The sequence below is a fragment of the Suillus subalutaceus genome (assembly GCF_016647625.1).
Source record: "Suillus subalutaceus strain FC151 chromosome Unknown DFJ58scaffold_19, whole genome shotgun sequence".
Classification (NCBI taxonomy): domain Eukaryota; kingdom Fungi; phylum Basidiomycota; class Agaricomycetes; order Boletales; family Suillaceae; genus Suillus; species Suillus subalutaceus.
Genome location: NW_024540268.1, coordinates 423,221 through 444,514, shown reverse-complemented (window position 1 = coordinate 444,514; position 21,294 = coordinate 423,221). Strand labels below are relative to the sequence as shown.

At 49.8% G+C, this 21,294-nt stretch overlaps 7 protein-coding genes across 7 annotated transcripts; 6 read left to right on the top strand and 1 right to left on the bottom strand.

Annotated features, from left to right (window-relative positions):
- Positions 1–7,953: 7,953 nt before the first annotated feature.
- Positions 7,954–10,160, top strand: DFJ58DRAFT_771554 (glycosyltransferase family 33 protein). Its single transcript, XM_041389154.1, has 9 exons — positions 7,954–8,226; positions 8,283–8,473; positions 8,526–8,674; positions 8,724–8,813; positions 8,864–8,936; positions 8,986–9,451; positions 9,500–9,614; positions 9,666–9,741; positions 9,793–10,160. The coding sequence occupies exons 1-9, from the start codon at positions 7,992–7,994 to the stop codon at positions 10,000–10,002; spliced, it is 1,605 nt and encodes a 534-aa protein (XP_041247498.1). The 5' UTR covers positions 7,954–7,991; the 3' UTR covers positions 10,003–10,160.
- An 826-nt stretch (positions 10,161–10,986) lies between these two features.
- On the top strand, positions 10,987–13,112 carry DFJ58DRAFT_724457 (multi-copper oxidase laccase-like protein; the record flags this gene model as incomplete). The annotated part of the gene is made up of 6 exons (XM_041385110.1): positions 10,987–11,086; positions 11,139–11,393; positions 11,448–11,627; positions 11,675–11,741; positions 11,798–12,739; positions 12,797–13,112. 6 exons carry the CDS (start codon positions 10,987–10,989, stop codon positions 13,110–13,112), a joined length of 1,860 nt encoding a protein of 619 aa, XP_041247497.1.
- A 180-nt stretch (positions 13,113–13,292) lies between these two features.
- Positions 13,293–14,374, bottom strand: DFJ58DRAFT_714759 (uncharacterized protein; the record flags this gene model as incomplete). Its single annotated transcript, XM_041384056.1, has 6 exons — positions 13,293–13,609; positions 13,666–13,780; positions 13,837–13,877; positions 13,940–13,982; positions 14,014–14,253; positions 14,315–14,374. 6 exons carry the CDS (start codon positions 14,372–14,374, stop codon positions 13,293–13,295), a joined length of 816 nt encoding a protein of 271 aa, XP_041247496.1.
- A 286-nt stretch (positions 14,375–14,660) lies between these two features.
- On the top strand, positions 14,661–16,612 carry DFJ58DRAFT_771549 (uncharacterized protein). The gene is made up of 6 exons (XM_041389153.1): positions 14,661–14,708; positions 14,764–14,897; positions 14,958–15,502; positions 15,614–16,037; positions 16,099–16,375; positions 16,434–16,612. The coding sequence occupies exons 2-5, from the start codon at positions 14,783–14,785 to the stop codon at positions 16,332–16,334; spliced, it is 1,320 nt and encodes a 439-aa protein (XP_041247495.1). The 5' UTR covers positions 14,661–14,708; positions 14,764–14,782; the 3' UTR covers positions 16,335–16,375; positions 16,434–16,612.
- A 179-nt stretch (positions 16,613–16,791) lies between these two features.
- On the top strand, positions 16,792–17,523 carry DFJ58DRAFT_864760 (uncharacterized protein; the record flags this gene model as incomplete). The annotated part of the gene is made up of 4 exons (XM_041394138.1): positions 16,792–16,887; positions 16,923–16,997; positions 17,056–17,083; positions 17,110–17,523. The coding sequence occupies 4 exons, from the start codon at positions 16,792–16,794 to the stop codon at positions 17,388–17,390; spliced, it is 480 nt and encodes a 159-aa protein (XP_041247494.1). The 3' UTR covers positions 17,391–17,523.
- A 1,129-nt stretch (positions 17,524–18,652) lies between these two features.
- On the top strand, positions 18,653–19,712 carry DFJ58DRAFT_699273 (uncharacterized protein; the record flags this gene model as incomplete). Its single annotated transcript, XM_041383545.1, has 2 exons — positions 18,653–18,954; positions 19,003–19,712. 2 exons carry the CDS (start codon positions 18,653–18,655, stop codon positions 19,694–19,696), a joined length of 996 nt encoding a protein of 331 aa, XP_041247493.1. The 3' UTR covers positions 19,697–19,712.
- A 439-nt stretch (positions 19,713–20,151) lies between these two features.
- On the top strand, positions 20,152–20,531 carry DFJ58DRAFT_838656 (uncharacterized protein; the record flags this gene model as incomplete). Its single annotated transcript, XM_041392472.1, has 3 exons — positions 20,152–20,187; positions 20,210–20,385; positions 20,408–20,531. 3 exons carry the CDS (start codon positions 20,152–20,154, stop codon positions 20,529–20,531), a joined length of 336 nt encoding a protein of 111 aa, XP_041247492.1.
- Positions 20,532–21,294: the final 763 nt, after the last annotated feature.

The window sequence follows — 21,294 nt, the reverse complement described above, 5'->3', positions numbered from 1 at the left end:
GTGGGGAGGTTGGAGCGCGGAGTTCTCCAACCTAACCATAGTGAAGTATCTCATTTCTTCAAACGATGACCCTGCAGAGCCACGGGAACATTTTTTCGACCCTAACAGACCACCTATGGTTAAGTGCCCACAGTGCGGGAGGTGCTGTGCTTGTGCTTAGTAGGTGTTATGTAGAATGTACGAAAACCTTGTATCTCCTCCTTACTCTAAACCGGCTTCCAACTGAATCAAGGAGTACTACCCCCCCGCCTACCAATTACATCTACCTGCATCCTAATCTGTGGGACTGTGTATCCTTATTTTCCTCCCCTGACGTTGCCATTCCGCGGGAGAAGCTTTAGATGAAGTATCACCAAACTCAGTCTACTCGACCTAGCGCCACCCAAACCTCAGTCTACTCAACCTACGACGAGACACTCTGACCCATGCGCCACCCAAACCTCAGTCTACTCAACCTACGACGAGACACTCTGACCTATGACAAGACACTCTGACCCATGCGCCACCCAAACCTCAGTCTACTCAACCTACGACGAGACACTCTGACCCCAAACCTCAGTCTACTCAGCCTACGACGAGACACTCTGACCCACCCAAACCTCAGCCTACTCAGCCTACAACGAGACACTCTGACCCACCCAAACCTCAGTCTACTCAGCCTACGACGAGACACTCTGACCCCAAACCTCAGTCTACTCAGCCTACGACGAGACACTCTGACCCCAAACCTCAGTCTACTCAGCCTACGACGAGACACTCTCACCCATGTGCCACCCAAACCTCAGTCTACTCAACCTACGACGAGACACTCTGACCCCATTTTACAGCTCAGTGTCAAACAGATGCGCATACGAGGAAGCCGAGGATGTGGAGACATAGTCTCCTGATGATTTGGGTTGTAGGCCTACTATATCAACAAAACACCTTGTATACTTGCTACAGATCATGCTGCAATGCCCACTTAATCCTCCTCGTCTTTGACGTCCACGTCCTCCGAGTCTGCTTTTGTGCTCTCATCCCTTTCTTCGATGGGCTCATCCTCGTTTCGCTTTAAGATCTCCTCTACTTGCCCGCTCCTCCGCATCATCTCGCATCATCTCGATGACATCCCTTGCCTCAGCATAATCTTTAAGTTGCTTGTAAACGTTCTGAACAATGCTTTCATTAAAACCATGCTGCTCTGCAAGGAACTTGATGGATGCTGCAAAACCAAGGCGGGCAAAGTGCATGATGTCACCGCTGTGAATGTCGGTGTCTGAGATCTTCGACCCAACAGCAGCAGTACTGCTTGTCTCGCTGGCATAGTCTTTGAATGGTGTTGTCATTGTAGGCTAGTGCTGATTCAGTGCACTGGTCCTTCATTAGAAATGAAAATCGAGCAGTACCTTGGGTGTGTTTGAGCGTGGTGTCGAAGTGGCGTGTAAGAGAGAGAGAGATAATGTTGCCCCTAATGCTGCTGCTGTTGCCCCTTATGTGCTTACATACTAATTTTTCTCCGTGTACTAGACGTGACCGACTCAGATCAAACCTATGGGTTCCGCAGACTATAGAGGCTGACCAGAGTCACCAGACTGTTGAAAAACGCGGACCTGATAGTAAATGTGCCCTTCATTCAACTTGAAAGTTTGTACGTATGAAAAGTTAGTTGCATAGCCCTAGTATTTACTGTCCTTCGTGGCACCCATGAACATGTCCACCAGCCAATTCATTGAATCGTTTAGCGACCGCTGATGGTTTCACCATCACATGCTCTTCTCCACCCTTCCAGTATGTGAATAGATCGTCGAACTCGTCACCATATTCTTTGCGAGCATGCTCAACAGCTGCAGCAAGGACCGTCTTGCGCTTGACACATAGTTTCTGGACGATCGCAGTATAAGTCATGCGTTTGCCATCAGCACTGAACTCCTCCCAGAATTGCGATTCGGTGCCTTCCCGATAGCGTTCAACAACATACTGGGCAACAGAAACGAGGGCGCAGAGCACATCAGCAAGCTGTGGTAGCAGGCCCGAGGTTCAAGAGCAGCACTTACCCGCCAGTCCGTCCACTTACTCTTCGTGCCCTTCCACTGATGATCACGGCCATAGCGGTACAGCAAGGGCCAGTACTCAAGTGCGATTGGGTGGCCTTGAATATTCATGACAGACTCCCCCTCCCAGTGGACTGTGCGGTCATCCCACATGCTGTTGAGCCGTGAGATGTTGTTCACGAAGCTGATGGCAGGGGGGTCTGGAATCTCGGCATCTGCCAGTTTCAGGACGGTGCCATCCCCGAGCGTGACAATGCGCAGCTTGTCACTGACTGGCTCTGGCATAGGTGGTGGTGGTGGTGGTGGTGGCACGGCACTCACAGCATCCTGTTTGAAACATCGGTCAGCTCACGAGAACTTGATGTGGACCTCAAAAAAACACTACCGCTGGGTTTTCGTCAATACCAGCCTCATGGGTGCTAGTTGATCTAGCACCTGGCTGTAGGAGGGCGTCTTGGACAATCCCAACGAGTCTCGTGCCCACGCTCTGGATGATGGCATCTTCGAAGAGGGCATCAGCAGAATGCCGCAAAGAACTGGTGCTGTCAGCAGTTGTGCTAGGATGAGCAGACGGGGTGCTTGCTACTTCAGGTGTGCCATCCGTCAACGCATATGGATACTTGCTATTGATGGCATCGGCCTGCTCAACGAACACATCAGATATGAAAGGGAGCCAGAGGCAGGGGCTCACCCAGGGCAGTAGCGCTGCAATTTCATCTTGCGTGCGCATGTCTTTTGAGCGGCTGGTGGTGGCAGCAGGAGCAGAGGTGAGGGCTGCTTCAGTACCAAGCAGCAACTGGGTGCGGCGTTGGGTTGACTGCTTCATGCGGCCCGCCTTGGCCTTGCTTGTCGAATGTCCCACTCGTGGGCCCTTGTGAGCTCTGTGAGCCCCTGGCCGGAGCCTTGAAGGATGATAACCAAGGTGAGCCAAAATTGTGCCTTTGAAGCGAGCCCTATTCACGCACCTATCCCATGAATCTCGGTCTCGACTGAAGTCTTCCAGCCGCTCACAAAGCACGGACTTGGTGCCAGTGGAGGTGAGTCCAAGCTGGCGGCACTGCTTCTTCAGTGTCTTGACGTTCATATTGGAGCTTAGCATGGTGGCATTCATCCGAGTCAGTCAAATAGAAGATGGCAATTGGAGAAAGACAGACGACTCACATGGAGATGTACTGGACCTCGGGCTCACCATCTGGTCGAAATCGAAGTGGGAAGGGCAGGGCGTGGTCCGCATCAGGTGAGTCCTGAGCTCCTCGGCCTCTGCTGGGCGCTTCAGCAGACTCGACATGCTCGACTTCGCCAGCACCAGCACTCCAGAACGAGTCGTGGTCAGCGACGGAGCCCACCGTGGCAGCAGTGGTGAGGTGAGTGGTGGCGGCAGCGGCAGTGTGGTTGAGGGAGGTCATCACGACGATGTCGGCGCAGTCCTTTGACCTGCTCCGGCGGCGGGGGGGCGGAAGACAGCAGCCACAGAAAGAATTGACGGGGATGCTCGGCCTCCACCAGTGGTAGGTGACCAGGAGGATGAGGAGGACTAACGCAGCAACGAGGATGAGGGCTCCGCCAACGTGCAGGCCTCCTTGGTTGGTGACAGCAGAGGGGTTAGCAGACGAGTCCGACTCGAGTCTGCGTGAGATCTGGAGGCAGCCAGGTCAGCAACCGTCCTGTCGCAGCAAAAAACATACAGCAAGATAAGCGGGGCCGACGATCGAGGAAACGGACGACGAGGAACACACAACGACCGTTCAGAACGCTGTTGCGGTTCCGGGGGTCTGCGCCACCGCGATCGAAGCAAGAAAGACGTTCGTCGCTCACGTCATCCGACGAAACGGCGTTTGCCGAAGCGTCACGCCCGCAAACGGACCGGACCGTGTTGTTTTCGAGAGAAGTTATCGCCCCCTTATTTAATTACAGCTGTTTGCATTCCACTTAATTCCTCGCTTCTCCCGAGGTTCTTCAACTATCTCCTAGCTACTTCCTATAACACTCGCGTCCTAGACCCAAGTAACCTTTGGACTATCCTATCAGTGGGCCATCACTTCATAGCTCAATCTTTTCGCCACGATCCTTCGGTTTTGCGTCTTCGTACAGGGTATGTTGCACCCCGGGATAACCGCTGTTCATATGACATCTAACCTCGCTGCCGAACCCGTCTAGTTGCGTTCCATCACACAATCTATGTCACAACATTGGTGTATGAATCAAAAATCTATGTCAGTATCTATCTGTTTCGTTCTCCCTCTCTCTGACCTCATCAACAGGTCTTCCGTCGTCTGCAGGCACTTGGGAGAATCTGTCCCAGGTCGCTGTCAAGGGGGCTGAATATGACTCCCCCGAACGCCAGCCCCATCCAAAATGTTTGGAAGGGACCCGGGTGGACGTTCTCAATTATTTACTCAAATCATTTGACAACCGAGAGAGTCGATTGATCTGGCTGCATGGTATGGCAGGCGTCGGAAAGTCCGCTGTTGCATTCACTGTAGCTGAGAGGATGAGAGCTCTGAGAGTCGCGGACCACACAACTAACGAAAGGCGGCTTGCAGGAACTTTCTTCTTCTCGCGCAAGCACTCTAAAACGCTGCACGACTGGTTACTTTTTTGCCACGCTGGCCTATCAGCTTGCTAGCAATTATCCAAGTGTCCTGGAGGACCTGAAAAAATCTATACGCGAGAATCCCGCTCTTCTAGGCCCCGACAAGTCACTTCCCGAACAGATGGATGCGCTGTTTCTCCAACCTCTCTGGAGGCTCCGTTTCAGACTGCGCGAGTCTTTGGTGTTTGTTATTGACGCCATTGATGAATGCACATCCGAAACCGAGGTTGCTGATCTCATCTCCCTACTTGGCCAAGCTCTTCGTAAACCCAACCTCCCCGTAATCCATGTCCTGCTCACAAGCCGCTTGGAAGCGCATATCCGTGAGGCTATTCAGAAATTAGAGGTGCGCCTTGTGGACGAGATACCAGGGGGTACCACTATCTCGTTAGACGGCACAGGTGTTGACCGGGATATCTACATTTTCTTGGAACATTCCTTCAGACAGTTGTTAGGTCGCCATCCCGATGTCCCTCCACCAACAAGGGATCAATTTATGCGGCTTGTTAGCCGAGCGGGCAGACGTTTCATCGTGGCGTCTACGATGATCAAGTTTATCGTCAATGATGGATATGAAGATCCCCGCGATCGTTTTCAGCTCATGCTCGAATCAAAGTGCGACTTTCTGCCAGGAGCCGAAGTGTACAAGTTATACGATCATATCCTTTCCACCTGTGCCAACCCCAGGCGGTCATATCTGCATCTGTCCATTGTTGCTGCCCTTGAAGACCCTCTAACTATCTCGCAAATCTCGAAACTTCTCGGCCCGGGTCAGGGCAGTGATGTTGAGACAGCGCTGGTGCAGCTTACGGTCAATCATAGATATTCCTATCGACAGCCGTCTTCCCGTGAATATCTTTCACTCGTCTGTTCGTGACTATGCTTTAGACCCATCCAATTGCGGCCTTCCTGAAGTACAAGATATCATACCACCCCACTCCCTACTCGGTGAATCCTCATTGCGTTTGATAATACGAGACATTCCAAGACGCACAGCCCTCCTTGATGCTCTCTCAGAATTGAAGAAGCACAGTCCAGCTACGCAACCCCATGACCCCCAGAGCTTAAAGCAGTCGTTAGCCTTCGTCGTCCAGCCACCAGAGTCAATACAAGTTCTTATGGGTTTGCTATGGCTTCAGGGAGATCGCAGTTCGGATCTACTATTCTGGTTAGACACCCTGGATGGACGTGCTTGGCTGCAAACCCAGCACGGGAAAGACTGGCTGCAGACCCAGTGCGGGTGTGCCTGGCTGCAGACTCAGGACGGGTTGGGATGGCTGCAGACCCACGACGGGTTGGACTGGCTCCCAACCCGGGCCGGGAGACGCTGGCTCCACAACAGGAGCGGGCGAGTCTGGCTATCGACTGAGGAAGGATTAGGCTGGTTGGAGACCCCGGATGGGCGAGAGTGGCTGCAGATTGAGGACGCACATTCCTGGCTGAAGGACAAGGCAGGACGAGACTGGTTGCAGGACCAGGGTGGAGTAGATTGGTTGCAGACCCAGGGCGGGAGGGTGTGGCTGCTGTTACAGGGTGGGCAAGAGTGGCTGAAGACCCGGCCTGGGCGAGAGTGGTTACAGAGCCAGCCAGGGCAAGTGTGGTTGTATACGCCGGGGGGACGAGAGTGGTCAAAGTCCGAGGACGGGCAAACTTGGTTACAGTCCTATGGCGGGGCGAGAGTGGTTGCAATCCCAGGGCGGGCGAGAGTGGCTACAGATGCCGAGTGGGCGGGGAGTGGCTGCAGTCGCAACCCGGGCGAACGTGGCTACGGTCCGAACCTGGACGAACCTGGCTGCAGACTCAAGCTAGGCCAACGCAGCTACAAACTCAAGCCAGGCGAACCTGGCTGCAGGACCAGATGGCAGAAGCCTCGCGGTCGCTCCTGATCACGGAAGCCTTGAGGTTAAACCAGTTCAGCAATGTCCGGTATCATGGCGAGCCAAACTGGCTGCTGTCCCAGGGTGGGCGAGAATGGCTACAGATTGAAGACGGGCGTTCCTGGCTGCAGACCCAGGATGGTCGAGACTGGCAAGTAACTCCTGCAGCGTCTGTGTGGGCAGCGATGGAAGAATTCTCGAGCGCAGTCGGAGCCATCAGAGAGTTCACAATCACCCCAGGATCGCGCATGCTGCCTGCTCTTCAAGTAATCGAGCAGTTCGGGAGCTTGTCCGATGTCTTGATGTTTCCGGCGTTTCTGGCATTAGGCCCCCGAGATCATTCCATCTCTGCCTCCATCTCTGCCTCCACCTCTGCCTCCACCTCTGCGTCACCACATGGTCGTCTTCCGCCAGATACGGGGATCTTACGTGCTATGAGCGGCTTTGTGGCATTCGCACAAGAAGCACGGGAACAGAGTCAAGCAACATCTGGCGCTCTCAATTATGCATGTCAAAACTGGGCCTTCCATCTCTCGCAAGCTCCGAACCAATGGGACGACGGGTTTAAACATGTATTTAAACTCTTCTGGGATTATCACTCCCTCTCCTGGCTTGAAAGGCAGTGGTGTTTGAAGGGTCTGGAGTCTTGCCTTGTTGTTTTATCCGAAGGGCAGAGACTTGCGCAGGTGTGTTTGTTTGCGATTTCGCGACTTGGTGCCTGACCTACGTGTATAGGTACATCTCCAAGCTCCACAGTCGGCTCAATCACGAGCTTGAAGCTATCACCTGTGTCCAGCTTCACAACGACCTCTTTCGAATGTTTCTAGCGCCCATGCATTCAGCAATCCGTGCGTTGATGAGTCGAGGGAGCCTCTAAGTACAGTTGGAGGCGCGGTGCAAATATACCCGTACCCCGCCCGTTACCTCTTGCACCCACCTGCTGCCTTTAACCGCACTGGTTCCCACCTCTTCCCATCTCTCGCCACCTCCAACTGTCTTTCCCAAATCCTCATCGCTTCGTTATCTCCTACTACCACCTTTCACCACTTTCTCGTCTGCCCAATACCCAGCTGACGCCTCAGGCCTCAGGCCACACCCATGCACAGCCACCATCCCCCGTCCTGTAACGCTATCACTGATCCTCACCCATTCATGTACACTTACATTCACATTCACAATCACTAAGCTCCCTGGTCATCGTTCCCTTGCACTCATATAGATATATTTTAAAATATACTTTATTGTCTGTATTATAGACAAGGCAAGAAGGATATTAAGAGGAGCAGCCCACCACAAACGTCTATGGCAACGTTCTTGCAGGCTGTCTCCTCATCTATTGGCAATAGTACTATTATGCGTTCTCGTCGATTGTGTACTCTGGATAAAGCAGTCAAGATGTGTAGACGCCTACTACTAACTTACTAAGGTCGCTGTCAATGGTGGCTGTGTCGTGTATGCCCTTCTGCTCGCTGTGCTCAAGGCTCCAATGCGATGATAGCAAACAAGAGTCGCGATTTTCACGACTTCTTTATATTCGCAGCATTATCTTTTTTTGCGCTTCTGGTGTTCCTTGTCGTGAATGTCTTCCAGAAGGTGCGACAAACCCCGAAATTGCGCTCAGTCGCCATTCTCGTGTTAGGCGATGTGGGACGCAGCCCGCGAATGATGTACCATGCAGAGAGCTTTGCGAAGCTGGAATTTGACACCTATCTCATTGGATACGAAGGTGAGAACTGCTGGTATCGCATTTTTTCAAACTGACATTCGACACGTCCGAGTCAGGCTCCAAGCCGATACTTTCGCTAACCTCCCTCTCGAATATCAGGTTGTCCTACTTGTCAGAACCACCACCACCTGTTACGCGGATTCCTTTCGTTCTAGCCGCTCCGATCAAAATTCTATATCAGATAGCCACCATTCTATACACGCTAGTCTTTGATATACCCCGCCCGCCCGAGTTTATCATGGTGCAGGTATGAATATAAATGTGGCTGCCACCTTCAGCGCTCGAATATATTTTTGCAGAATCCCCCAAGTATTCCCACTCTCGCTTTAGTGTGGCTTGTCGGAGGGATAATGGGAAGCAAAGTGATCATCGACTGGCATAACCTCGGGTATAGCATTCTCACATTGAGATTGGGGGAGACACATCTGCTCGTCAATATCGCGAAACGGTATGTTCATCATCATTTGTGCCAAGCGTTCTTTACCATCCTCCTTTAGCTTTGAGATCATATTCGGCAGTTCTGCGTACGCTCACCTCTTCGTTACAAACGCTATGCGAAACCATCTGGAGCAGGAATGGGGTTTGATGTTTGTCTGATTGTCTACAATATCAACTTATGATTAATTACTGGTTCCAGAGGACACAAGGCGGTCTTGCATGATCGTCCACCCAGCCACTTTCACAAGTGTCTACCTTTAGAAGTCCATGAGGTACAAAAGTGACTCTGATATCCAGTGGTATCTGACACCTTTGATGTAGCTCTTCATACGGCTTGGACGCTCGATATCGCCATCACTTGTCGATTTTCTCCCCAGTGCGTCGCCGCCATATACGACCCAATTCACCGAAATACTTGGACTCCTACCGTATTCAGCTTCTCACGCACCTAGCTCCCCGACTTCGCCCAGTCTTCGAAAAGATCGCCCAGCGCTGCTGGTGAGCAGTACGTCATGGACACCAGACGAAGACTTTGGCATTCTCTTGGAGGCATTGAAGCTCTACGAGTCTCGTGCTCGTGAAGTAAATCTTACGAATTATGAGAACTCGCAATCAAAACACGATTCAAAGGAACGACAAGTCTTGCCTCGCATATGGATGGTCATCACAGGCAAAGGGCCGCTTAAAGAACGATACATGGCAGAAGTGGAGCTCTTGCAAAAAGACTGGCAGTATGTCAGGTGCACCAGTTTATGGCTTGAAGCCGAAGACTATCCCCTTTTGCTGGGTAAGCCGTTCGCGCATGGTCACAAGTTCGCTCACCAATCTTATCTAGGCTCTGCTGACTTGGGCATATCCTTGCACTCAAGTTCGTCCGCGCTCGATTTACCAATGAAAATCGTTGATATGTTCGGATGCGGACTCCCCGTTTGTGCCCTCGATTTTGCATGGTGAGAACCCGCGTGATTAGACCTCTGTCATATTGATAGCCGCATTCGCAGCCTTCCAGAGCTTGTCAGAGACGGTATTAATGGCCTGGTTTTCAGGAATGCGTCTCAGCTCGCAGAGCATCTGGAGGTAGGACCCATCCCCCCTACGATATAGATGAAGACTGACTACGCATCATAGACCCTCCTCACTTCTTTTCCTTCGTCACCTGCACTTGATTCTTTACGGAAAAATCTGGAACGAGCATTACAGGTACCGCTCAATGTCGAGCGTCATGTCCATAATCACGAACACCAAGAAGGTGATGACAGGGAGTGGGGTTCTTGGTCAGAGAACTGGAACCGTGTTGTGAAACCTTTGGTGCTGAGAGATTCAGGACGATTTGGTTGAATTCTGGGTCTACTTTCGGAGCAAACGATCTCAGTGTTGCATGGGATATTGATTATAACTGTCATTAATTACCTGGACTATACAATCATTTGCAATACCAATCTTATGTTATCGTTCGTGTACAAGCAATCTGTTCGCCTTGGAACGTTTACCATGAATTACAATAAGAGATGTTTGTACACTACGTTTGCTGTTAGTGCCTTTTCTCCTCTTCTCTCTCAAATAGTGTTCGACCGAATGGCGCGCCGACATCGTACTTTCGACAGTGCGGTGTAGAGTTGTTCGTGAGCAAACGGATGAGTCAAACTCAGAGAAGGATTGATAAATTCATCCACCAGTAATGTTGTCTCGTCGCTACCGTGCCGCTGATCCGTCTCAGAGAGTATTTTCCGCATCGCAAAGAGTAGACTTAGACATGGAGATAAGCGCATGGCACGCAGACTGCAGGCTGCCGAGCACACACTGACAGGGACCTGGGAGCCGGGGTGGGGCTTAAATGGAGCGCATACAGAATCAAACGAGTTGCTTCCGCGGTATCAAACGTTTCGTCCTTAAATACGTTAGGCATATGACCGCATGCCCCGTAGCACCCACCTCTCAGTCCGTGGAACACATCCATGGGTACTTTTCAGCCATGATTTCAAGGAAGTTGCCATCTAATTATGTCATCGGCACGTCCAACTTGATTATGTAATGGTTCTTCGTTTGCGGAAAGAATGCTGGCGCTCTCCAAGCTGGCAATTCCAAGCCGCTAAGCGGACCGAATCTTCCTGGCAGATGGACTTCGAGGGTGGACTCGTATCGTGTGCGAACGTTCTAAATTGATCATCCTTGGTTATTTAGAATCCCATCATACAGATGGATATCTTTACCACTGATTCGTGCCTGTCTTCACATCAATAGTCCTTACGAACGTGCATCCTCGAATCTCTAGCCCATATAGAGTGAATTAGCGCCTCAGGGGCCGACATCCTTTTTTTCACGATGTCCACCGTGGTGTCACCCTCGAAGGAGGGTAGCTCGAGCGACCATGAGGATCTGGCTTTAACGAGGCCCGCGTTACACCCACCAGGCAAAGTGGTTCGTGGACTTGCGTCGCAACTGTTTGATTTTATTCCAACTAGAATTTCCAATAGGTCGTCGCAAGTTGTTCATAATCACCGGGATAGCTGGCGCCGTTGTGGTCGTGCTCGCTTTGGCTCTTGGTTTGGGGCTCGGATTGGGATTGAAGAAAACGTCGAACTTGAGCTATGTCACGACGAATTCTTCATTTCTCCTGGATCAGAATTTTGTTGTTACGAACACAACGACAACCAGATACTACGAATTCATCATATCTGAAGCAGTCGGTTCACCTGATGGTGTCGAGAGAACTATGTTAGTGGTGAACAGTACGCCACGTTACTCCATACATGATGATGATCCCACTGACTTTGGAACTTTAGACCAATTCCCTGGCCCTCTTATTGAGGTGAACAGCGGCGATGAGCTTGTGGTTAATGTTTTCAATCAATTACCCAATGGCACCACTATTCACTGGCATGGTCAACTTCAAAACGGGACCAACTACATGGATGGTACCAACGGTATCACTCAGTGCCCTATTCCTCCGGGAATGAATTTTAGTAGGTTTACTTCTTGTGACCACGTTCCACGAGTCTAACATATTTAGCCTATCGTTTCACCATTAATCCGAACCAGTACGGAACGTTCTGGTATCATGCCCATGCATCTACACAGTAAACATCTGCAGCACATGGTGGTTTCCTTTTGAGGCTAACGTGAACAAAACAAGGTACACAGATGGCATTTACGGTCCACTTATAATTCACTCTCTCAGCGAGCCTATTTATGGCCAATATGACCGCGAGGCGCTTGTCATACTTTCGGGGTTCGTATCGGTATTTTTTTTTGTCTGTGTTCTCAGGGCGACTCTCTTTCTAGATTGGTATGATGTGATGTCTTCCGGATTACTCACTCAGTACTTGAGCTCTGCTGGAATCGATGGCTCCAACTATGGTGGAGTTAACCCTGGAGCAGAACCTCCCCCGGATAGCGGTCTCATCAACGGCAAGATGAACGGTTCCTCATTCGATCTTCAACCAAATTTGCGCTATCGGCTTCGTCTCATTAATATGGGCTCACTGACGGAGTTCATGTTCAGCGTAGACTCGCACGTGCTGAGCGTTGTTGAAGCAGACGGGACATCTCTTGTACCTGTGGATGTGCACCGTGTCCCTATACACGTCGCACAGCGCTACTCTGTTATCTTGACGACAAATCAGACAGCAGGATCGTACAACGTACGCGCCGAGATGCAGGCCACTTGCTACAAACTCAGTAATCCAAACCTCAACACGATGGTGCTGGCTACGATGACATACGGTGCCTCGCCAACGACACCAAACACCCAGGATTGGTCGGACGCATTCCCCTCCCTTTGTCTCGACCTCAACAGCACAATGATTGTACCCCAAATTGCCATGAACCCACCCAATAGCACGGACACCGTTCAAATCTTCATGTCTTTTCAGCAAACAACTCAATCTGGCGGAACGCAAACGCTGGCATTCATGAACAGCACGAGTTGGCAAGCAGAGAGCACGAATCCTACCTTGCTGCAGATGTCAAAGCTCGGGATCCAGACTACCTTCGACTCAAGCCAACTTGTCATTACCAATGATAATATCACTGTCGTTGACTTAATCTTGAATAACTACGATGATGCTAGCCACCCGTATGTGCCGTTGATTATACATCAGTCCTAGTCTCTTGTGACTAACGCACCGTGTAGATTCCATCTTCATGGGCATGTATTCTGGATTCTTGGTGAAGGTGATGGCGATTACCAGTCTGGGGTGTCGCAATTCAATACGACCAACCCGCCGAGACGCGACACATTGACTCTTCCCGGCTATGGCTGGATCGCCATCCGCTTCATTACCGACAACCCAGGGCTCTGGGCATTCCATTGTCATATTGGCTGGCACATGGCTGCAGGGCTGTTGATGCAATTTGCGAGTCTACCGAGCCAAATCCAGCAGTTTGAAATGCCATCTTATTTGAGTGACCAATGCACACAGCAGAGTGGGGGTTTGGTGGCAAACTAGTGTGCAGTCTTTAGGCATACTCGTACATTTTCAGAAGTCATTCACACTAGATAAATATTATGTAGAGAATGATGTATGTCGAACGGTTGAACGTAAAGACGGCTGAGGGCAACTCAGACTAGAGAGGGCTTGTGATACAACGACTCAAGATGCAGATGAACCAGCAGCAGCCCTCGAGTTCTACAATTCCAACACATCCTTGACACTCTTCCACTGGTGCCCAGGCCATAGTGCATTACCGCTATGAGCATTCTCCGGGATGTCCTTGTCGGCGTAGTTGTCCCACCCGGAGCTGCCTCGGCCCTGCTCAAATAAGCCTTGCAAAAGAGTCTGCTTAACGTATCCTTCGGGAAGGGAGGTGACATGCTCTACTGCAATATTCTTGGATGCATATAGGGCGCCAACTTTATTGAAGGATGTGCGTTCTCCCTCGATGCGGAACGTAGCATCATGGAGTTTAGCCGGTGGGAGGGATGTAAGAATGTGAGCGGTAAAACCTAGATTGTATCCCATGTCATTATGTATGATCATTGAAAAATGATTATCACAATACCTGCAACGTCTTCCAAGGCAGTGGTAGAAAAGGAAGCATCACCCTTGCCAAGGACCATGAACTTCCCGGTGTCAACTCCAGCGAACTGTGGGAGGAACTCCATGAACATCCCGGTCTGTGTCAAAAGGTGTTACTAGTTCTGCCAGATGTATGGGATAAACGAGTATTTACATAGAAGCGCACTGAAGGAATGCCCAATGACTTCAGGTAGTCTACAATACCACGAGCGTTTAACGACTTCCAACTAAACCAGGCACAAAATAAAAAATCTCACCAGCAAACTGTGATTTGATGACCAGGTGACCACCCTTGCCTCCCTCCGTAGGCAGACCGAATTCATGAGGGAACGAAAAGTTTTACACCAGCTTCCTTGGCAGCGTCAGCGATAGTAGACTGCGCAGGTAATGCGCCGTATGCCAATGCAGAAATCACGACCTCCACTTTATGCTCGCGGAGAATGGAGGCGACTGCTTTGACGTCAGCATAGTCGGCCGTGGCAATCTTTGCGCCCTCGAGGAGTGGGCTGCTGTCGATGTACTCGAGGGTCGAGCGAGAGCAACTACTGACGCGCCCTCGCTCAAGCAAAGCCTAGTAAACAGTCAGATAAACTGAGGAAATACAATCAATAGTTATTGAATCTTGCCTTCACGATACGGCCACCGATTGTGGGGCCTGCGCCTGCAACTGCGAAGGAGGTGTAGAGAGACATGGATAGTGTAGGGAGGGAGGGAGGGAGATAGGGCGACATGTACCTCAAGCCTAGACTCGTGACCAGTCTGATGTACGTCCTTTGAGAGTGGGAATCTTGACGTAGTCCAGGCTGGTCTCGAGCCTACCTCAGGCCGTCATAATGTTCAACGGGCATGGGAGAGCTGTTTTATTTTGTGCTTTATTACTTCAAACTATATATATCACATGATTCTAGCAACGCGTGACGTAATATCATGATGGATAACGTCACTCTGATCTCAGCGACTGACGCGCGCTAGAATCTCATCAAGAACACTCACCACACACAGCGCTCGTAGCTTTGAAATCTACTCGTAAGTTACATTTACTCTTTGTTCACTAAATACTAAAAGTCTCACATGTGTAAAGGTATACTAGCTAAGTTATAATGGTCGTCTTCTTTCAATGCAGTGATGTCCATGAAGATGCTATCGTGTTCGGCGAGCCCCTCAAATTTTCAGAAACATCAAGAGATGTACAACCCCCTCCCAAGGGCAGATTCCGTCCACTCGTTTTCCACTCTTGATAGCACTGAGCTTCCTGAACCGACCGGTTTTGTGTAGCCCCGCATGAAAGCACAGGTAATTTCAAAGCAGCTGACTCTCCTATCCAACTGGATCAGGAGATATTATCTACACACGGTCCTTCAAGCTCCAAGCCACCACCGTTGAGCATGCAGATCAACAGCGTTGACATGGAGCAGGCGTCAACAGCTCTTCAGAAGGTCTCAAATAACTGCACAACTTCCGCATGCGTGAACAAGGACGATGCAAAGAATTATTGCAAGGTTAAGGAAAGAGAGGGGCCCCCGGAACGACTAGCAGTGAACCTGGCCAAGGACGTCCTCTCAAGCGGGCTAGATCTGATTGCGCTACCGCTCAAAATCACGAAACTTTTTACATTTTGGATGCCAATACTCTCATCGAGGTTGATGGGGTGCTGTTCAAGCTTCATCGTTCCAGGCTGGTCATCAAGTCTTCATTCTTCGCACAGCTTCTTGAACATAACCTCAAAGATGATTTCCCTAATAACGACGATTGTGTGGGTGGAAAATAATGGCAAGGTGATGGTATACCACCTCGGTAACATTACTACGGTGGACGACCTCGTGGCTCTCTTGAAATTTGATGATAACCCAATGTAACGTATATCATTATCTTTGCATGGATCAGTCTGACTATCTTTAGCGAATATTACTTTCAACCTCCCCCATTATCAGTTTCTCGCCCCCATTCTCCGTGCTGCGACTGCCTTGGGCTTCGAAACGTATCGTGTTTGGGCAGCTCAAGTTCTTGGGCAAACATGGACATCCTCCCTGGCAGATTTGACCTCCGAGCCGAAGGAAAATGCTGCGGAATTTATTGCCCTTGCACGTTCATGTGACGTGAATAGTGGTGTGAAGCGTGCTTTGTATGAACTTGCCAGAACACGCGGGATTGGTCTGCATGGCAACGACGTCCTTGGGCAGTCAGGACTCGAGCAGATTAGCCATGCAGACCAGAAGTGCGTGGTTCTCATAAGAGAACTGTCGGTCACCACCTGGTCAGAAATCGCTGTGCGAATTGGCATGTCACCTTGCCAGGGGGATAAAGTCAATACATCTACCCCCTGGAACAAGAAAGCGAAGTTTTCCGTATCACAAGGTACTGCTATATTCCTGGTTATTTTAAACGTCTGACTCATTCTTTTCATCACTTGCGTCAGAGACATGTTCATTTGAATATGGCATCCAGGATGCCTGGAACAAACGCATCCATGACTCTGGGCTGTACACAAAATTTCTATTTGATCCGGTGTGCGGTGCCCAGGCGTTGATCGACATTCCGTGGGGGGAGGAAGGCTGGTGTTCTCATTGTATCCGGTCAAAACGAGCTACGTGGAAAAAGATACGAGAAAAACTTTGGAGTGACATGGACAAGTGGATTCCTGGTCATGAATGATTATGTAGCAAGATACTGAACAGACAAGCCCGAGATATGGTGTACGTGAACACTTCTACGGCGTATATACCGGCTGCTATTTTGACTCTCCACCATCAGACTGCTGTTTGACGTGCCGAACTTGAACTTGAAGACTCGTGGCTTTCCTGGAAATGGATCATCTTATTGTGGAGGTGGCGGTTCGTCCCCTGGTTGTTTGGGATCGAAGCGATATTGTATTTGCATAGTCTTTTTTCTAGTCGCATGATGAAATGTTGCAACCTCGTAATGAATAAAAGAAATATGAGTATGATTATTAATGGGCGGTCTTATCGATGACTAGCACTGCGATAATCGTTCACGACCTGCAGAGCTTCTCTAAGTTTAGCGAATGGCTAAGCTCGGAGGCATGTGTTTGTCCGAGTGGTAGTTGTTCGAGCCTTGCGCTGCGATTCGATATTGCAACTTCAGTCATGACATGGACATTTGGTCTCCTGAATTCGTTCTAACAATTGGTCTGGACTTCAAAGGTCAAAACATGGAGGTCAAAGGAAAGTACATTTGCATTGAGATGGTGAGTAATATTCGACTTAAGAATGGAACACCCAGGGAGTGCACGTGTGGGATGTGATAGGAGGACGTTTTCAAGCAATCACAAACCACGGGATCGATGGCATCGTGAAGGTACATGACACGACGAATCAGACGACCTTTGATAGTGAAATCATCTTCGGATATTTAGACCGTTCACCTTATTCCGATAGACATCCGTGCGTGACACGAGCGTATCAAGCAGAGTGTGTTAAAGCAGACGGGCTGGACACACAGACCGTGACGAAGGAGCAAGGGAAAAACGTTAGCAAATCAATTGGGCATCAAATTTATAGAGGCTCACTAGCAAAGACGAACGAGGGCGTAGACGATGCATTCCTGGTTATGACAAAGTTAGTGGCTCTTTGTGCATTGCCAAGGCAAGGACGCAGCCCTCCTGGTGACAAAGTGCACAACTGCGGAGACAAAGATGTGAGCGCAAAGATAGAGGTGGTCACTCATGCATCCGAGTCATGGTGGAAATGAAAATAGCAGTGTGCGGAAGAACAATGGCCAGCATCAGACGGATTAGTTTCCAAATATCGTTGACAGTGGGCAGGCAGGGCTTGTGCAGATTGGCAAATAAAGAACCCTTTGTCACCATATCACGAGGAATAACTGCTTCCTGGTTATTTATGTGACGATGCAGTGATGAAAAATCAAATCATAAAAGCTTTACTCCTTGCCACCGCTTCCACACCACCGTGACAGTGCCACCAATACGTGTACAGTTTTATCATGCCACGGTACAGATATGACTTGCAACACATCGCTCCAGAAAAGAGGGACTCCGAGCGCAAAAGACTATGGTGCATTGAAAAGAAAAAGGATCCTGAAGTAGAACAGAAGATGAGAGCACTGAATACCGAACATAAGCGAGCTTCACGGCAGCGTCTAAAAGCGGCGAAACAACAAAGCATTGGCAACAGTCATTTCGACCCTTCCCATAGCGGTGAAGACAATCATGAAACCAATGCTTCAGTTCATACTTCTCCAAAAAATAGATCCGATATTAAAGCAGAGGACGCCAATTCTACGAGGTCAATACCGATATCGTCTGGCCATTGCAATTCATCTAGAGCTAAAGCACAACCATCTGGCTCCACTGTGACTGGGGTGCGCACTGAACCTCCCCGCGCGCCTTCTCAATCTCAAACCGTTTCCCCTGCCGCCATACGACATCATCCGATTCATCCCTCCATCAGAATCAAACATCGATCTTTCCGCCAAGGGTTGTCTACAACCAAAGGTAGAGCGGAAATATTCTCTCGAGTCTGATATTCCTTCCTTATCTGAGATGGTCACAAAGGCACATTCTCTGGCATCGTAGTCTGCCGAGTCCACTTTTCAGAATGGTCAAGTCCAAGGCCCCGCTGATGTGCTTGCTGCCTGCTCACAGGGCAATATATCTTCAGACCTCTTGAAGAAATCAACGGTGATGAAGGATTCCGCATCTTCCCCCCAAACGGCCGCGTTACATGGCTCAGTTAAGGCCTCTGGCTCCAATCGAACACTCAAGTTCTTCCATTATATCTTCTCTCACTACTTCTGATGACGAAGATGGGGAAAGAAACACGAATGATACAACCAACCTGATTGTTCATGTCGGGTCTGCAACACCACGAAATATGACCGAATATCCTTCGCATATGTCTCTTTCCCCTCTTACGCCTCTGCCGCCCACTTACGACAAGGGCAAGAGAAGGGCTTCGATTGAATCTGTTCCCAGTTGCGAAGAGGACATCTCAATGGAGAACTTCCGGCCTACAAAGCGTTCAAAGTTGGAACTAGCTGCACCTGTATCCCATAAAAACGAACAATTCTGGATCCTTGACGGGAATACGGTCCTTGAGGTTGGAGGCGTGCTCTTCAAACTCCACCGTTCTAGGCTTGTTGATCAGTCAATCTTTTTTTCTCACCTCTTGGACGAGCGCAATGTGCAGATGGACGGTGTCGTAGTAAAAAGTGATGAAAACGGGATAGTGTACCACCTGTCGAATACTACGCCGAAAGACTTAGAGGCACTGCTACAGCTCGATAAAAACCCAATGTAGGGATTTATTTTTTCTCATTTTGATATAATATTGATTACCCACAGGGCATATTATCTCGTCCCCCCTCCGTTCCCGGTCTTGGCTGCTATCATTCGTGCAGCAACTGCATTACGTTTCGATACGTATCGAGCTTTCGCCGTGAAACATTTAGAGAATGCATGGTCTTCTTCTGTCACAGATCTGACCACAGAAAGAAAATCTAATGCAGTGGAAGTTGTAGTTCTCGCGCGGACCTGTGGCATCAATAGCGTGTTGAAGAGAGCCTTCTATGAAATGGTTCGGGTGGCGGGTTATGGTCTTGGTGACGGTGAATTTGATGCAGACAATGGAGAACGGCCCCAGGAAATCAGCCGCGCAGATGAAAGGCGTCTGGAACGCATGAGGGAGCATCTTATCTCGGCCTGGTTGCAGGTTGCGGTGCGCGTGGACCGCACTTTCATATGCCCGAACCAACCAAAGGAGCCTACTGCGGGTACTGAATCGAGGTCATCGACTTTACCCAAATGCCCGTCTCTGTATTCGAAGCGAGATGCTTGGGAGAGGCGTGTTCACGATTCTGGGCTCTATGCCGAGTACAAGTTTGACCCTTTCTGTGGACTTCAAGCCCTGATCGATATCAAATGGGACGAGGACGAGGGCTGGTGCTCAGACTGTGTGCACGCAAAACGAGAAGTTTGGAGAACAATGCGTCAGAGAACTTGGGAGCGTATCGAAGTATGGATGGGTCTTGACAAATAACCGACGTCTGACATTCGGGCCCGATAGTGCTTAACTAGCATGTATTTGTATGGTGACACATCTTGAGCATTAATGTCATTCTTGTGGGACGCGTGAAATTGTATGAACCAAGTTTCTGGCCATATCAACCACCTTTTCGTGCCTCATTCATCTGCGTTAGCCTTCCTGAACCCCTTCTCCGCGGACTCATATCTGCATACAGATCAATCGTCATTAGCTCGATTTCCCATCCTGGCGATAGCTCACAGGACAATATTAATACTGCTCTGGCCACGCTGGGGAGCAGTTTTTTTGTCGTATCTCCTATTCTCGCTGCACTTGACTTCGTTTTGTGCAGGGACCGTTACTTGTCTTTATGGCGTTGGCAGATCGATCCTTAGTACCTGCAGTTCAGTCACGACGGTTGGTCTTCTGGGTTCATTCCAACAATCAGCCTTGAGTTCAAAGGTCGACACATGGACGCCGAAGCGCAATACATTCGCATTGAAATAGTGAGTAAGATTCGACTTCGAGAACGGAAGGCTCAAGGAGTACGAGATAGGAGAAGAACGTTTTCGAGCAGTCGCAAAGACATCTTACCGCGGGATCGGCGGCAATGTGATGGTATATGATGTGACGAATCAGACAACCTTTGATAGTGAGATCATCGTCGGGCATTTGGACCGTTCACCTTACTCAGACAGATATCCGTGCGTGGTATAATTATGTCAGTATGAAGTTCCTTGGGAACAAAGCAGACGGATCGGACTCACGAATTGTTGTGGAGGAGCAAGGAGAAGCGTTAGCAGATCAATTGGGTATCAAATTATGGAGACTCATCAGGACGAGGGCGTAGACTAGACCCTGGTCATGATAAAGTTAGTGGCCCTTCAAGGGTATTTGCTGAAAAACTTAAGTTCAAGTTCGAAGCAAAGCGTTCTGAGTCCGACGTTTTGAGTTGAGAATGCGAAAAGGTCAGACGCAGGCCGCTGGAGCGTACTGAGGCCAGATCTCGGGTTGGGGGGATGAAGGGGACCACGGAGGAACGAGACCAAACCAAAACACGCTGGCAAGATTATAAAGGGGGGTGGGTGGGTGACTAAAACTTTGGCTGAGAGAGCGGAAGGTGGGGAAGGAGGCAAAGAAGGAAATCTAAAGGATCTTTGCAGGGCCGTGCATATATCTATGAAAACGTGAAGATCTGTGCAAGTGTGAGATATATCAAAGCCGCATAGGCTTACAAAGCCCCACCTGATCTACGCTATCAACTCGCAAGCTTCATTCAAGTTGATCGCATAGATCGAGCAGCTCGTACAGAAATATAGAAGGTGGAAGAGCTGTGGGATATGGCCGAGTCTTGCTCGGTCGGAGGCTGGCTCGACACTATTAATTTCTGGATCCCTCCTACCTAGGGATCTTTGACCAAGCACATGCCAAGACTGAGAATGAGTATTGGCAATTTTCGAAAGATACCTCATTATTTCTGCGCAGGGTCGGCCTACTAAGGGAGCAACGAGTAAGTGAGAGAAAAATGACGAGGAGTACGAGCATTGATGAGATGCACGGGAATGAGCGTCAACTTCTCATCCTCGTCGCTGCGCAGGGTCACTGCAGGTTCA